This window comes from Pelobates fuscus, chromosome 5, assembly GCF_036172605.1.
Source record: "Pelobates fuscus isolate aPelFus1 chromosome 5, aPelFus1.pri, whole genome shotgun sequence".
In the NCBI taxonomy this organism is placed as follows: Eukaryota; Metazoa; Chordata; class Amphibia; order Anura; family Pelobatidae; genus Pelobates; species Pelobates fuscus.
Window position 1 is genome coordinate 39,419,332 of NC_086321.1, and position 15,955 is coordinate 39,435,286.

General features: G+C 39.7%; 1 protein-coding gene across 1 annotated transcript in view; it reads left to right on the top strand.

The window, feature by feature from the left end:
* Positions 1 to 15,955, top strand: part of ZFYVE16 (zinc finger FYVE-type containing 16) — a 44,579-nt gene that overhangs the window by 24,585 nt on the left and 4,039 nt on the right. Inside the window, exons 5-16 of the mRNA XM_063453723.1 lie at positions 2,388 to 2,539; positions 4,891 to 5,134; positions 5,901 to 6,029; positions 7,135 to 7,290; positions 7,745 to 7,969; positions 10,300 to 10,382; positions 11,277 to 11,381; positions 12,244 to 12,394; positions 12,722 to 12,802; positions 14,589 to 14,751; positions 15,114 to 15,219; positions 15,605 to 15,772. Coding sequence (XP_063309793.1) covers positions 2,388 to 2,539; positions 4,891 to 5,134; positions 5,901 to 6,029; positions 7,135 to 7,290; positions 7,745 to 7,969; positions 10,300 to 10,382; positions 11,277 to 11,381; positions 12,244 to 12,394; positions 12,722 to 12,802; positions 14,589 to 14,751; positions 15,114 to 15,219; positions 15,605 to 15,772 — 1,763 coding nt within the window. The remainder of the gene's footprint in view (positions 1 to 2,387; positions 2,540 to 4,890; positions 5,135 to 5,900; positions 6,030 to 7,134; positions 7,291 to 7,744; positions 7,970 to 10,299; positions 10,383 to 11,276; positions 11,382 to 12,243; positions 12,395 to 12,721; positions 12,803 to 14,588; positions 14,752 to 15,113; positions 15,220 to 15,604; positions 15,773 to 15,955) is intronic.

Consider the following 15,955-nt stretch of genomic DNA (forward strand, 5'->3'; position numbering starts at 1 on the left):
CTTTGTGTTTACAGTTATTGGTCCACCATTTTTAAATGGGGCAAAAACTGCAATTAATGCAGCTGCCGCAATCCATTTGTCCAATGCATTTCAATGGTAAACATTGCACACACTCACAGCATCTGGAATTTGCATACTTCGCATGCTGATGCCTGATGTAAAATATTGAATTCAGGCATCAGACTAGAATACATTCAGTTGAAATGATTGAATCCGTTTTAGTCTGATGCCTCTTGTGGTTTGATTCACAACCACTACAGATATTGGAATTGGAAAATGTAAACTGTGGCATTTCTCAGAAACTGAAGGGTTTCAAAGATGCAGGGGTAACGTCAAGGTAAAGTGATTTTTGTGCTTATATTGTCCTTTTTAAGCTTACAAAGGAATACACTTCTGATGTGTTAAATAGGTTGTTCCTGCCCCCATAAAATAGAATAATAGTCCAAGAAAGTGCAGATTATACTGAAAATTTCAATATTACACTTTATAGTAAAGCTCCAAATGTTGTCATGAGCTGTGCCACACAGTGCTGCAGTGTCAGAGTATTTGATGAAAAGCTGAAATCGTTTTATTGTCTTGCTGCATTTAGTCTATCAAGTTACTTTTACAATTTAATGGAATACTATAGGTCAGGGACACAAACATGTATTCCTGACCCTATAGTGTTAAAACCATACGGCCCCCCTTTGCCTTCCTAAATATAGTAAAATCTTACTTATTCAAGTCTGCAGCTGCTGGCTGTGCCCCTGTCTGCCTCTGACCTGTCTGCTGACATCATCAGAAATGGTGGTCTGAGCCAATCACAGTGCTTCCCCATAGGATTGGCTGATACTGTCAAGTAGGCAGATCAGGGGCAGAGCCAGCACAAGTCAAACCGCCTTGGCCAATCAGCATCTCCTCATAGAGATGAATTGAATCAATGCATCTGTATGAGGAAAGTTCAGTGTCTCCATGCAGAGGGTGGAGACAATGAATGGCAGTGCTGCTCACTGTGTAGCACTGCCCCGGGAAGCACCTAATTTGAGCAGTGGCCAGTGGAGTTATCATTAGGCTGTAATGTAAACACTGCATGCATTTTTCTCTGAAATGACAGTGTTCACAGCAAAAAGCCTAAAGGGAATGATTCTACTCATCAGAACAAATGCAATAAGCTGTAGTTGTTCTGGTGACTATAGTGTCCCTTTAAATTCTGTACAGACCTTAAAGGACCACTATAGTGCCAGGAAAACATACTCGTTTTCTTGGCACTATAGTGCCCTCAGGGTCCCACTCCCACCGGGCTGGATGGAGAGGAAGGGGTTAAACTTACCTCTTTCTCCAGCGCCGGGCGGGGGACTCTCCTCCTCCTCGGCTGAATGCGCATTCAGCCAGTCCATAGGAAAGCATTCACAATGCTTTCCTATGGACGCTGGCGTCTTCTCACTGTGAAAATCACAGTGAGAAGCGCGGAAGTCCTCTAGCGGCTGTCAATGAGACAGCCACTAGAGGCTGGATTAACCCTATTATAAACATAGCAGTTTCTCTAGAAAAAAGGGTTAATCCTAGCTGGACCTGGCACCCAGACCACGTCATTAAGCTGAAGTGGTCTGGGTGCCTATAGTGGTCCTTTAAAATGTCTTAAAACCTCTGCTGGGGTTGATCTGCTGGAAATGACATGTTGACTTTTACCTCTCCTTTTTGACTTTATCTAGGTTCTCTTAAAATGTGTGGCTTTATCCAACATTATCTGTAAGGTCAACATACCTGGTTCAATCTAGGCAGTGTATACAGCAATATGGGGCAAACCTAAAACACAAATTACACCATATTCCTACTGCATTATACTATACTACAATCCGTTGGCAAGCAATGTAAGAACAGTGCGTATAACAATACAAAAAAGTATCAGTCTCCCTGTGTAGGTATGTTTTATTTATTTATTTTATAATTGGTCTCTAATGGTTGCACACTCTTAATGGGAAAACATTTCCCACAACCTACCACCTTCCTAAGGTTTCAATAATTTGTGTTTGTTATTACTCTTACAGGCTTATAGCAGACTCTGGCAAGGATGTAGCATATTGTACAGTTTATTTTATTAAGTAGCATTTCTGATGCTTAATCTATTCACACACTGGTGGGTGTTATGGAAGACAGCTGGAGTCCTGCTGAACATCTTATCCTGCTTTAAGACCAAACTAGAACCACTTTACATATTAATATATCATTTTTTTTTTTTTTTATAACTAGCCCAGAATACTGTGTACATAATCCTGTGTTCAGGATTCTAGGTAATCAAGGAGTAGTTTGAGACCAAATGTGAATCTAATAAAATGTTGCATTTTTGCTAAAAATGCTAGTGCTTGTGCAACCAGTCAAAATTAATAACAGTTTCTCAATCCCTACAGGAACTGGCCAGAAAGAGCAAAAAAGAGTTTGGTTTGCAGATGGTCTCCTCCCCAATGGTGAAGTTGCGGACACTAGTAAGCTTGCCAGTATTGGCAAACGACACTCACTAGATGCCAGTCCAGTTACTCCTATCTCACCTTGCACACCCACGGTGAGCGTCATGCCGTGAATATTATCATATACCGATGGGTGGAACCATTACAGACAGGGCCGGTGCAAAGCTTTTCAGTGGAAAGGGGCTGTAGATGGGGACACAGGGGCTCTAGAAGGGGGTCATGGACTGTTGTAGGGGATAGGGTATGTACAAGGGGGGACAAGTTCTGGGGCGGGCAGGGGCTGGGGGGGGGGGACAGGACACAGTGGCTGTAGAGGGGGACGGGACACGGGCTGAGAGAGGGCAAGGGATGTAAAGAGGGGAACGGGCTATAGAAGTGGGGCAGGGGCATAAAAGGGGGAGCATGGGCTGTAGAGTGGTGAGAATGGGCTGTGGTGGGGGACACGGGCTATAGCAGGGGTGGGAAGGGGCGCATGGGCAATAGAAGGGGTAGGCAGGGACTGTAGAAGGGAGGGCGTAGGGGCTGTAAAAGGGGCACAGGGGCTATTGAAAGGGGAACATGGGCTTGAGAGGGGTATAGGTGCTATAGAAGAGGTGGGCAGGGGCTGTAGATGGGAGCATGGGCTAAGAAAAAATAAATTAAAAATCTCCCCACCCACCCACCCCTGAGCCTGGAGCAGAAGCCTGCAGACCGCACCGAGCAGCCAGGGGAGTCGGCCGGCCTCTCCTGATGTCAGGAGGAGGGGGCATGACTTTCACTGCTCTTCTCCCAGGACCGCTGGGGAGTCTGTAGAAGAGCTTACCTAGATTTCAGTAAGGCTTTTGACACTGTTGCACATAGAAGGCTTATCAATAAACTGCAATCTTTGAGTTTGGATTCCAATATTGTTGAATGGGTAAGGCAGTGGCTGAGTGACAGGCAACAGAGGGTTGTGGTCAATGGAGTATATTCGAAGCTTGGGCTTGTCACCAGTGGGGTACCTCAGGGATCTGTACTTGGACCCATTCTCTTTAATATTTTTATTAGTGATATTGCAGAAGGTCTTGATGGTAAGGTGTGTCTTTGCGGATGATACTAAGATATGTAACAGGGTTGATGTTCCAGGAGGGATAAGCCAAATGGCAAATGATTTAGGTAAACTAGAAAAATGGTCAGAGTTGTGGCAACTGACATTTAATGTGGATAAGTGCAAGATAATGCATCTTGGACGTAAAAACCCAAGGGCAGAGTACAGAATATTTGATAGAGTCCTAACCTCAACATCTGAGGAAAGGGATTTAGGGGTGATTATTTCTGAGGACTTAAAGGTAGGCAGACAATGTATTAGAGCAGCAGGAAATGCTAGCAGAATGCTTGGTTGTATAGGGAGAGGTATTAGCAGTAGAAAGAGGGACGTGCTCATGCCATTGTACAGAACACTGGTGAGACCTCACTTGGAGTACTGTACACAGTACTGGAGACCATATCTTCAGAAGGATATTGATACCTTAGAGAGAGTTCAAAGAAGGGCTACTAAACTGGTTCATGGATTGCAGGATAAAACTTACCAGGAAAGGTTAAAGGATCTTAACATGTATAGCTTGGTGGAAAGACGAGACAGGGGGATATGATAGAAACATTTAAATACATAAAGGGAATCAACACAGTAAAGGAGGAAACTATATTTAAAAGAAGAAAAACTACCACAACAAGAGGACCTAGTCTAAAATTAGAGGGACAAAGGTTTAAAAATAATTTCAGGAAGTATTACTTTACTGAGAGGGTAGTGGATGCATGGAATAGCCTTCCAGCTGAAGTGGTAGAGGTTAACACAGTAAAGGAGTTTAAGCATGCGTGGGATAGGCATAAGGCTATCCTAACTATAAGATAATGCCAGGGACTAATGAAAGTATTTAGAAAACTGGGCAGACTAGATGGGCCGAATGGTTCTTATATGCCGTCACATTCTATGTTTCTATGTCACGCCCCTCCTCCTGACATCATCAGGAGAGGCCGGCCGACTTCCCATCTGCTGTGTGATAGGTGCAGGCTGCAGGGAGAGTGAGGTAATGTGAAAAATCAGAGTCCTCAGCCACAGGCACGGGATTCAGATTTTTGCACCCTAAGGCGGCCGGCCGCCTGTGCCGCCTTATGGACGCTCCGGCCCTGATAACAGACCTAGAGTGTTGTGATGCATTTGGTTATTTCAAGAAGTAACCATTTGCATCAAAGACTCAAAGCTGCACAGCTGGGCACAACGTTTTAACTGTGGTGAATTCAATGACCCAACTTTGATTGTTATAAAATAGGATGGAGTCTTAAAGCCTTTCAACAGAACAGAACGGTTTAAACTTACTTGGATGGAAAAGAGACTGGAGACAGTCATGAAATCAACTTAGGTCAGGGCAGCAGAGGTCAGCAGTGTCAGAAGATCAATTCTTTATTTAAAATTTGATTTTGCATACAGACTGCCTCACCATCACTGGAGAAAGTAAAAGTATCTGATGTACCTGCAACAGAGGCATCTGCAGAAATTGTGTCCGGGCAGGCGCCTTTGAATATAGCAGCATCTACTGCATTCCAAGTGTCCTCTGCTGCAGATTACGCAATGCTCTGCGGGATCGAGAAGTGCGTGAGCAGAGAGGTGAATCTCCTGCCAGACGATGACCATGGTCTGCCACCTCTCCTGTTGGCATCTGGAGAGGGTGGAGGTAATTTTTCTAATTAGAATTTATTGTGCAGGGTTAAGCATGTAACAAGAATACAAGACAACAAAGGAATTTGGGATACGGCTGTAAATCTAAAACAAACAAAACGCATACATAGTGTAATACAATTTAAAAAAAACAAATTGTATAAATGTAATGCACTCACAAGATTCGTGAAAATAGCGCTCTAGGGTGCCTCCCCCGATAGCAGTGGGGGGCCAAGTGATCCCTTCTGTTGTTCACCGATGGATACACAATGCAGGACTCCAGTGATGGTGAAACAATAGCAGCTTCATTGATAAGGTGAAAAAAATTCCACCAAATAATTATAAAATATAAAATACCAATAGGTCCTATGCGTTTCGTTCACTATATGTGAACTTCCTCAGGGACGTTAGAATAAAATAATAATCACAAAACAATGACAAACTTGAAAAGCTGTTTTGTTTGTTTTATATTTACAGCCGTATCCCAAATTCCTTTGTTGTCTTGTATTCTTGCTGTGTAAAGGTCACTTTCTGGGTAGTGACCTGGGAGGCTGTCGCACTATATCTCTGAGATAAGTATTAATTTTCACTTTTTGGGGCATATTTAGTGCCTATATATTGTTTTTCTATTAAGCATGTAACAAACATTGCCCAAATTGAAACAAGCAATGAGTATCAAACTGTTGTCCAATACAACACCACAAAAATAAACATAATTTTGGCTCAGGTTTTATTAAGCAATTCTTGCATTTCTGCTATGAAATCTCTTTACGTTTTTCTAGTTTCAGATCCTCTAGTGAATGAAAATTCCACTAATACTGAGGTCATGTTCCTTCTGGCAGACAGTGTACCTAATCCTCTAACATTCATCCTCAATGCAAACCTACTTGTGAATGTTACGATCACGTCTTGTAAGTATCTTTAAACTACTCCTTCATTCCTTTCTGTAATGCTTCAAGGTATTCCATTCCTTAGAAGCACACATTTAGATACTTTATATTTTTTAAATTTTCTTGCACTGTTTTAACTCACATTTCAAGAAGCACACTCCGGGCACCTGGACAACATCAACGCACAGTACCTGTAAAGTGCTTGGTAAAATAACTTGCTTGAATTTAATGTATTTGCTCAAATATGCTCCACTGATCAACTGTAATACCTCCAAACTCCAACAGTGAATCTGTGTGCCTGGGTTGCAACTCCTTTACTGGCTGCATAATTCTAGCTGGAAAAAATAATCTAATAAACAGACTTAACAATGCTCGAAGCAGCAGTCTAATTGGCTCAAATGGTTCTTTCATTTTTTTCCCCTAATAAATTAGAGAATGCTTGCCACTAATTGTGCATGCTATCAGTTATATGGCTCCTCATACAAACTTAGCTTGTATGATGGAATTTTCTGTTTTCATTTAGATGTAGATAGATAAAATCTGCAAAAAAAAAAGCATAGAGAGAGAAGCATCCGTGTCTCTTTCCCAATTATGTTTTAACACATGGAAATGAGGAACTATTTACTAAGCAGTGGTATTGGTCACTGGCTAACCCGCTAATGCTGTTTCTGTGTGCATCTTTCACTATCACACCATCCCGGTCACAAACTCCTTGGTACAATATCTTTTTAATAGTATTGTATCTAATTGGTCATGAAAACCACTTTTCTGGTGCTGGTTACCTATCTTGATGTGTGAAGAAAGAAACTAAAAATGCATCTGCAACATAAGTTTTGACTATAATCTAGACACGTGTAAATGCATATTTGATTCCACATTGATTTTATTTTGTATTTGTCCACTCTGTAAATACATTGTGAACGCAGATCATTTAATAACTGACCTGATAGTGTACAGCGCTACAAGACCGCTTTACATATGAAGTGCATGCTGTTTTTACCCGTCAGGCTTTGTATACTTTGTTATATCATGAGAAGTCGTTCCTGTGCCTTAATGCTTGCTTATAGGTTTTCTTGTCTATGGTTTTAAGTGGCTTTTTAAAAAAAAAAAAATGTTTATCGATTAGATTCATCAGAAAAATGCTGGTTCTTTGCATCCAATGGATTGCACAGCGTAGGACAGGCAGAAATCATTGTCCTATTGACCTGCTTAGCTAACGAAGACACCGTGCCAAAGGACATCTTCAAACTTTATATAAACATCTACAAGGATGCACTGAAAGGTAAAGCGAAACCTATTAATGTTAAAAGAAAACACTCATGCAAAGATGAGCATTTATTATCTCTTACAATGAAATTTAAGTATTTTAGCACACCCTTTGTCCATCTGCATTGGAATAAAGCGTTTGGTAGTTATACCTACTTCTGTTTAGTTTTTGTTGGTTCCGTGTTTAGACAATGATAGGGCCCCTGCACTCAGACCTCTTCATTGAGATGAGGTGGATTGAGTGACTGCAGTGTCCTTTTAATAATAATGAACACAAGTACCCCATAATGTTGAAAACTTGTGACGACTAACTGTGAAATGAAATAATTACAAATACTAATAAACATAACTTGACCTTATTTCAATTTAGTTGAGTGTATGTCTGTGTAAATCTCAAATTCATGAACTACAATTAGACATGTTATTTTAACCTCTTTTGTTTGTTTGTTTTTTTTTGTTTTTTTTTTCAGGAAAGTATGTGGGCAATCTGGAAAACATAACCTTTACTGAAAGCTTTCTGGGTAGCAAAGATCATGGAGGATTCCTGTTTTTCACGCCTACATTTCAGGATCTCAGTGGACTCCCTTTACCAAATAACCCCTTCCTGTGTGGAGTTATCATCCTGAAAACAGAGGTTCCTTGGGCCAAAGTGTTTCCTATTCGTCTGATGTTAAGGCTGGGAGCAGAATATGGTGGTGAGCCTCTCTCACTTCCTATCTTCATGCATATATTTTTATTTTAATCATTTGTTTGTGGATTGGGTAATATTTGCTATACTTTGAGCGTTTTTTTCAAATTTATTTTCTATTCCATATTTTTTATAAAATTTATATTGTAATTTTAGATCAAGTTTGCACAGCTATTTTCACTTATTTCGGTCCATGAGCATACTTTTTCTTTTTCTTTTTGTAATTCTTTATTTTAGTTGTGCAAGTAATGACAAGCCAGCATTAATCGCCACAACAGCGACACAATGAGTGTGAAAAGAAAAGCATAATGGCCTAAATCTGCAATTTAAAAAAAAAAAAACAACAAACAAACAGATAAACCGACATGTCTATAACTGTATTAGTAGTGAAAGATTAAGTGTTTGGAGGTTAATAGACGTGTGGATGTGGTTCAGACGTAAAGTAGTGAAAAGTAAACAGCACCCAGTCTGGCTGATCGCTGATTGATGTAAGAATATAGCTAGTGAGGAAACAGGTTGACTTGCCTGGAAGTAAATGGTATGTTCTGTGGGGCTGCGAAGTGCCCCATGGGAGATTACCCCCACCCTGGTGAACGTAGCTTGTGAATACTTTTAGTGAATATGGGATCGGATGGTGGGGGGGGGGGGAGGAGAGGAGATTGATGAAACCCACTAGTGTCTGCATGTGGGGCTCTGTTAAAGTTGGCAATTGTATGGGGATTCTGCACATGAAAAGAACATTTCAAATCAACAGTGTAAAGAAAAATGAATAACTGTATATAGCATAGGGAACGACAGTCACGCTGCTAGAATTGTTGTAGGTCAATCAGGTGACCACTATGTTGGACGAGTGTCCTGGAGGTGGTCGAGGCTTGAATACAGGGATCGTTGAGGGATCCAGGTTAGATAGGTTCGTGCTCTTGACTCCGGCGAATGAGGAACATTTTTTGAATGTACTGTTGCGGACCGTTTTGCACACAAGAGGATAAAACCCAGTTTAGGCGATAATCCCCTTTCCCATAGACCAGCAGCTACTGCAATCCCCAATCTCCCGAACTCCAAACTGTACGAATCTTCCAACTCCCGAACTGGAAACACACGAACCCTGGAATCAGCCGAACAGGAAAAGCATATAATCCGCTTACACTCCTGGCAGTCAGCATACAATCCAATTCCCCCCCAAAGAACGAGACGACACATCTCTTTGAGGGTTAAGCAGGAACTGATTTACTGAGGGCTACCTGCCCAGTATTTATGCAGGTCTCCCATCTGGTGGACACTCCCCTAAGGGACCAAATGGGAGACTGAAACAGCAGACAGACATGCATCACTTTAGTACATACAGCCACAATACTTTCCCACAATGCATCCTGGCTTCCTCCCCTCTGTCCTGGAGATAATTAGAGAAGTAATTCAATTATCTCCCAGGACAAAGGCAAGACTCCATTATGCACATGGTGATACAAATACAGTATTTTACTTTAAAATATACAGTAGGATGAATGGCACAGAAAATACACACATGTAACATATCCCCAGATAGCTCAGGTCTGAGTGCACATTATTAGGTGAATGGCACTCAGACCACACAAATACAGTTTAATTGCCATGGAGCCAAAGTCTTTAATTACACGAACAGGCTCCATGGCATTGCTATCTGGGTTAAAGCATTCATATAAAACAAACTACCGAATTTCCATGCATTCGCCCAATCCATACGAATAGAACCAGGGGTTGGAAGTTCAGCGGTGCCTGCACGCAAAAGTGTCCGGGTTTGGTACATGAAAGCCGGGCAGGCAAGCGCTGGCTGCCCGGGGAGCTCCAGAACACCGCCATCGTGTGGCGGTTGAATGTAACCGCGACCACCCAGCCACAATCAATTAGGCTGCGGTTAACCACAGCTACAGGGTGGTCAATTGCCGGCACACGCTTGTTAAGCCGCGGTTAACCACGGCTTCAGGGAGGTCAATAGGAGGCACACGCCAGCTTCTGGGTGGCCCATTAACAACGCCGGCCGGCTTCCCACGGCTCTGGGGAGGTTGAAAAACGGCTGTTTGTTCGGTAGATGGAATCTACCGAACTGCTGTGCAGAAAGGGAGAAATAAATCCTTCTGCACAGCAAAATTAACCCTTTTAGCTGCCGGTCCATATTCTAAAGGCAGCAGGCGAGCAACCAGGCTTCTCCAGTTCACAGTGGCGAAGTTGGTTTCGCCCACATGTACTTGTTACCATGTTTAGTATGTGTCCATAAAAATTATATTAACAGATGTCTTTTTATTCTGTTCCCTTTTATTGTTGACTTATTTGTGTATATATTTTGTTTTCGTAACCCTATAGTATATCCTACTCCTGTGACAAGTCAAAGAAATCGGAAGGCTGTATTTGGCGAAATAGGACATACTATAATTAATTTACTGACGGTAATTATTCCAGTTTCTTTTTAAATCCATATCACTTTAGCACCTTGTGTACTGTGTGTAATTATTCTTCTCTTTCTAAAAAAAAATGTTTTTTGTTATATCCTGTGTGTAAATTAAGGGAAATACATCATCTTGTAATGTATGCATGTAAGTAAATACCTACTTTTCATTGAACTCCTGGTTTGTACTTGCTCCATTGGAGCAGCTATTTTTATGTAATATTTGATAAGAAGCAACATGTATCTGATTGAAAACCAGCCGTTTGTGAATGCTGAAAGAATGGTTTTTCGATACCTTGATGTCTGCGAACAACTTCAGGATCATTGAATCCGCACTAGCTCCCGATTAGTTGCATGTTCTTTGGTTAGATACACAAAGCTTCCAAAAAGACGTTCTGGGAAAATGTGTTTATATGTAAGCCTTACCCAATGATTTGCATAGAGGCTAAAATAAATGTAGAGTTAAAAAAAAAAAAAAAAAAATGTAACTTGATCACTATACTGAACTTGCGTGTTTTTCGTTGGAAATGTTGATAGCATTAAGTAGACATGAAGATGCATCATCCTGGTATAAGAATCATCGCAATTAGTGTGGAAACCAGTAAAATCCAAAGGATCAATTATAATTCTACATTTTGCGAACTTTGCAACGCTTTTAAAAATCTTTTTAAAAATTATTATTTGACTTTTGTTCAGAAAGGTTTTTGCTTCGAATGATAACATTTTGTATTTTACCATTATTTTCTACCTTTTTCCTACTTACAGTAGTTAAGCCAGAAAACTTGTATTAACCTCAAAATAATGAATTACAAAATGCTTTCATCCACAAATATATACTTTTAAGTGTATTGTAGGCCTTGTATTTAATTGAGCAATGTTCTTCCGGACTTTGCAGGACCTTAGGAATTACCAATACACCATACCACACGTTGATGGCCTAGTGATTCATATGGAAATGGGCAAGACTTGCATAAAGATCCCGTCAAAGAGACATAACGAAGTAAGACTGTCGCATGTTAGATGTTAATTCAGCCTTTGAAACACAGTAGTGTTCTAATTACTAATAAATTACATCATAACTTTATTTTAAACTAGGCTATGGCAAAATAGTCAACAATTTAAAGCAGCACCGGCAATTTTTGAGGTGTATAAAAAATGTTAAGGAAAAAATGAAAAATGTTTTTGCTGCCTTCATATCTATGTTAAATTCAAGATTAGACAAAAGAATGGCTGTGTCTCAGATTGTTCTGGGCAGAATGATGTTCTGTCTGTTGCATCTTGCCATTTCCCATAAGCCAACACTTGCAATGATAAATTGCACCAGGCATATTCTGAGTCGATGCACATTAGATACCTATGGCATTATTGCGCATGCACGTGAGCTATGGAAGATTTTTTTATTTTTTTTTGTCGGTTTTTCTCATTGAAAGTATTATTTTTTTTATTTTATTATTGTTAAAGTGATACATCAAGCTCTCCTTACAGTAGAAGCAATGCAGATACAATGCACTGGGCTACTTGATCATTCACATTCTGTGATGGACGAAAAATGCTGCTCAGTGCTGAGCCATATATCCCATAAGCGGCTGATCACATCCCATTGAGAATAATGAGAAGGCTAGACATGGCAGACAAGCTATCTCCCAATTCCTAGTATTTGGTCAGAAATTGCTGCACATCTCATAGCTGCTCTAATGTTGAACTTAACATTTTATATATTGAGGAAATCTATGGCATTTATCATACAAAGCTGCTTAGTTCATAATGGTAATTATTTAGGTCAAATTAAATTCTAAGTCATTCTTCATTACATGGAACCCAAATGAAAACACAAAACCATCTTACTGTTATTCTCTTTCTAGATACTTAAAGTTATCCATGCATCAAATGAACACGTCATAAGTATTGGTGCTAGCTTCAGTCTTGAAGCGGATTCTCACTTGGTCTGTGTGCAAAACAGTGATGGGGTATATCAAACGCAAGCAAACTGTGCCGCCGGGAAGACCAGAAAAGGTGAGTCACTGGACCTTGATATGCTATGGTTAATGTATACATGTTCTCAATAATTCCATAAATCAGCAATTGGAGAAAATAACATTTTATGTGCCTTAAATGGTTTTAGAAATCAGTTTATTCTCTAATGCCATACTTTGTGCTGGTTTACCCTTAAAATTGAAGTCCTCTGTGAATTTAGAGGTTCTGTGGAGCTCATACCATTTACCCGACCTCATGCAGCCAGTGCTGTTATTGAGAAGTTCCCATACTGCGTTGGTGTTCTCCAATGTTGTAGAGAATGACCTACCTGTAACCAGAAAATGTGATTTTATGTTTATCCCCTAGTTACCGGAGCAAGCTTTGTTGTTTTCAATGGAGCCCTGAAGACTTCTTCTGGATTTCTTGCAAAATCCAGTATTGTTGAAGGTAAGACTGTTTAAACCATTGTATTTGTATATGCACACTTTGTATTACTAACTGGAGTTGCAAGAAATTTTCATCTTAAAGAAATATATATATTTATAATGCATGATTGCTCTGGCATTTTGCTTTTAATGTGATTTTTAGTGCTGGAACAATAGACCATGGAGTGCCAAGCTTGTAGAATGTATCACAGTGTGATGTACCAACATCTGTCCTACCATTGCCAGCTGAAGATCATTTTATGGGAATTGTAGCTCTGTTAATTGCCTGGTCTATACACTTTGCTGAAAGTTTGCTTTAGAATGAGATAATGTCTTGTTTTGTCCAACTTGAATTACAAAAAATGAAAAACTTAGAGCATTGCACTTCAGTTGTGTTTTTGTTTATTTTTTGGGGGGAGGGGGGTACAGGGAGTTAGATCACTACCAGGCAGGGCAAACCGTTCCAGTTAGAAGCTGGACCCACAGGCTTTTACCGGCTACTAGTGTGCTGAAGTCTTCCCATGGTACAAATATCTGCTGATTGTAATGTTTCCAAGCAGCCACAGTGCACTGGGAACTATGGACAAACAGACATCTCTGGATTCATAATGAACATTGTAGACTATTTTAAAATCTACAGTGGGAATAGTAAGCGTGTTGTAAAATGTGCCAACTGAGCAAAAAGCTGCTTTATTACAATTACAATGGCTGTCACATCTAGCCATTTAAAGTGGCACTTTATGAAGAACTTATGTAGAAACTTCAATGCAATCAAACTGTAATGTAAAGTAGTGTAAAGCCTACGTTATCTTTTGGACAAGCTGATTTATTTTTTACTGTAATGAACGTTGGAACTTCAGACATTTCCTGTCGCGTCCTACCATTTGCCATCAATTGTCATTTGGGATGTCTGCTATCCCATTGTGTATATATAGGAGGATATCTATTGAGGACCATACAGATTAATCTACACATTAATTTAGCACTATATCTTCCAGTCCAAATACATCTTTAATTCCTGACAGATAATGATATTCCCATAACCCTTCCTCCCTATATGTCCCCATGCGATTTTACATGTCTATCTGAAGGGTCTGTTTAAAGACCCATACACCCAACAAATGACTGTGCTACTTTAATTTTGCCTACCCAACGTCTCCAGCTTTTTGTCAGGTTTCAGAAACATTCCCCGTGCATAGGTCACCAGGTTTGCCCCCAGCTTCAACACATTTCCAGTACGTTACAGGGGACATGGTAGGAATAACATTAAGTACCTTCAGTTGTCCAGTGCAGTTTGCATCAAGCGTGTCCTGGTAGATGGCAAGAACTGTGAGGAGTACGGATTGTAAACTGTGCAAGAAAAGGGCTGCAGACAAGGCTGGTCTGAGTTATCAATGTGTTTGTGGGATTGTCCTGATCTGTTACTTCACTGTCTCTAAATATCTTTGCATAATTTGGTTTAAAACCGTAAGATCTGCCAGTGTTTCAGAATGGAGGCAGTGATTTTTGTTTTGTATCACAATGTGAAAGCCTTGGTAACAGTAAATGATTTCTGATTTAAAAAAACAAAAAAAAACTGCAGAGACCATGTGATGACAGACATTCAGAGTCCGTGATTTGCACATTAGCTCCCAGCATTACACTGTACTGGAAATGTTGGTTTATAAACCACTTTAAAATGAATGTTTTTGGTTGGAGTATAAACTCTCATGAGTGCCATTTTGATGAGGAAAAATAGGAATGGATTTGGCTAATTTTCAAGTTTACATTTATTTTCTTACATGCTCAAAATTCGATGCATTTATTAGATGGATTGATGGTACAAATAACGCAGGACACTATGGAAGCTTTGCGACAAGCTCTGAGAGACCAGAAGGATTTCCGAATAGCATGTGGAAAAATCGATTGTGGAGACTTGACAGAAGAGGTGTTTATTTGTTGGGCAGACACAGACGATAAACAAAACAAAGGGTAATAATGAACACTTATTGCATACCTCATGACGTAGCTAATCAGAAACTGTCTTTCTAAAGTTGCTATAACAGATCTGTGGAATTTTTTTTTATAGAAATCTTAACTTTAGATTATGGATTACATTAGTAGCAGCTATGTGTGCTCTGGCTTCCATTCTATGATCCTGCTTCGAATATGTCTGTCTATATCTTTGCTAATGTTTGTTAATGAAATTTTTGGATTTATTTAAATGTCTGTTAACTACTTGGCTTCTAATAACCGGTTTAGGGGAAACATCAGAATGTCGGTGATCAGCAATACAAAAGCTATCAGACATGCAAGCTACAGCTCACTACATTGTTTTCTTTCTAAATTTGTAGAGTCATAAGTCCGATTGATGGACAACCAATGGAAGGCATTCCCAGTGAAAGGATATGTCAGGAAACAGACTTCGAAGCCCACAATAAAATTGTCAAATGCACAGAGGTAACAATTATCAGTTTAAATTGATGTATACGATTGTATTTGCATTGTTCGACTAAAAGTATAAAAGTTAAAATATATATACATACTGGCATAGTAGAAGTTGTGTTTAAACCAAGTTTTGTATAGTATTTGATAAGTAACAGTATTTTTCATTTAATTTAAAGAGATCGTCTAAACATTAAAACCACTTTGTCTTAATGAAATGATTGGGTTCATAGATTATTTTATATATTTATTTTTATTATGCTGCTTTTTATAATGTATTTTATATTCCTTGCCTTAAGTAGAAAAGTATTTTTGATGTTTGTGAATTGTATTTTATTGTTATCACTTTCTTTGTTAATCGTCTGAATGTCTCCTGTACCCACTTTTTTCTTCAATCTAGGTCTTCTATCTACTAAGGGAGCGTGAATCGACCAGTGTGGTGGCACATTCACAGTTTGCGAAGGAAGTAGCCACTGCCTGTGGTGCTGCCCTCTGCCCACACATTAAGACCTTGAAGAACACTGGGATGTATAAGATAGGCCTGAGAGTTTCCATGGATATTGATATGGTAATTTATATGACATGCAAAACAAACAGGATTCCGTCTAGCAGTGACAGGAGGAAATAACTTTTTGTTTATTTTTAATCTTAAACTGACACTATAGTCACCAGTTTAATATAGTTGTTCTGTTGTCTACAGCATGTCCCTGTAGACTTTTTGCTGTAAACACAGCAGAGAAAAGGCACTGTT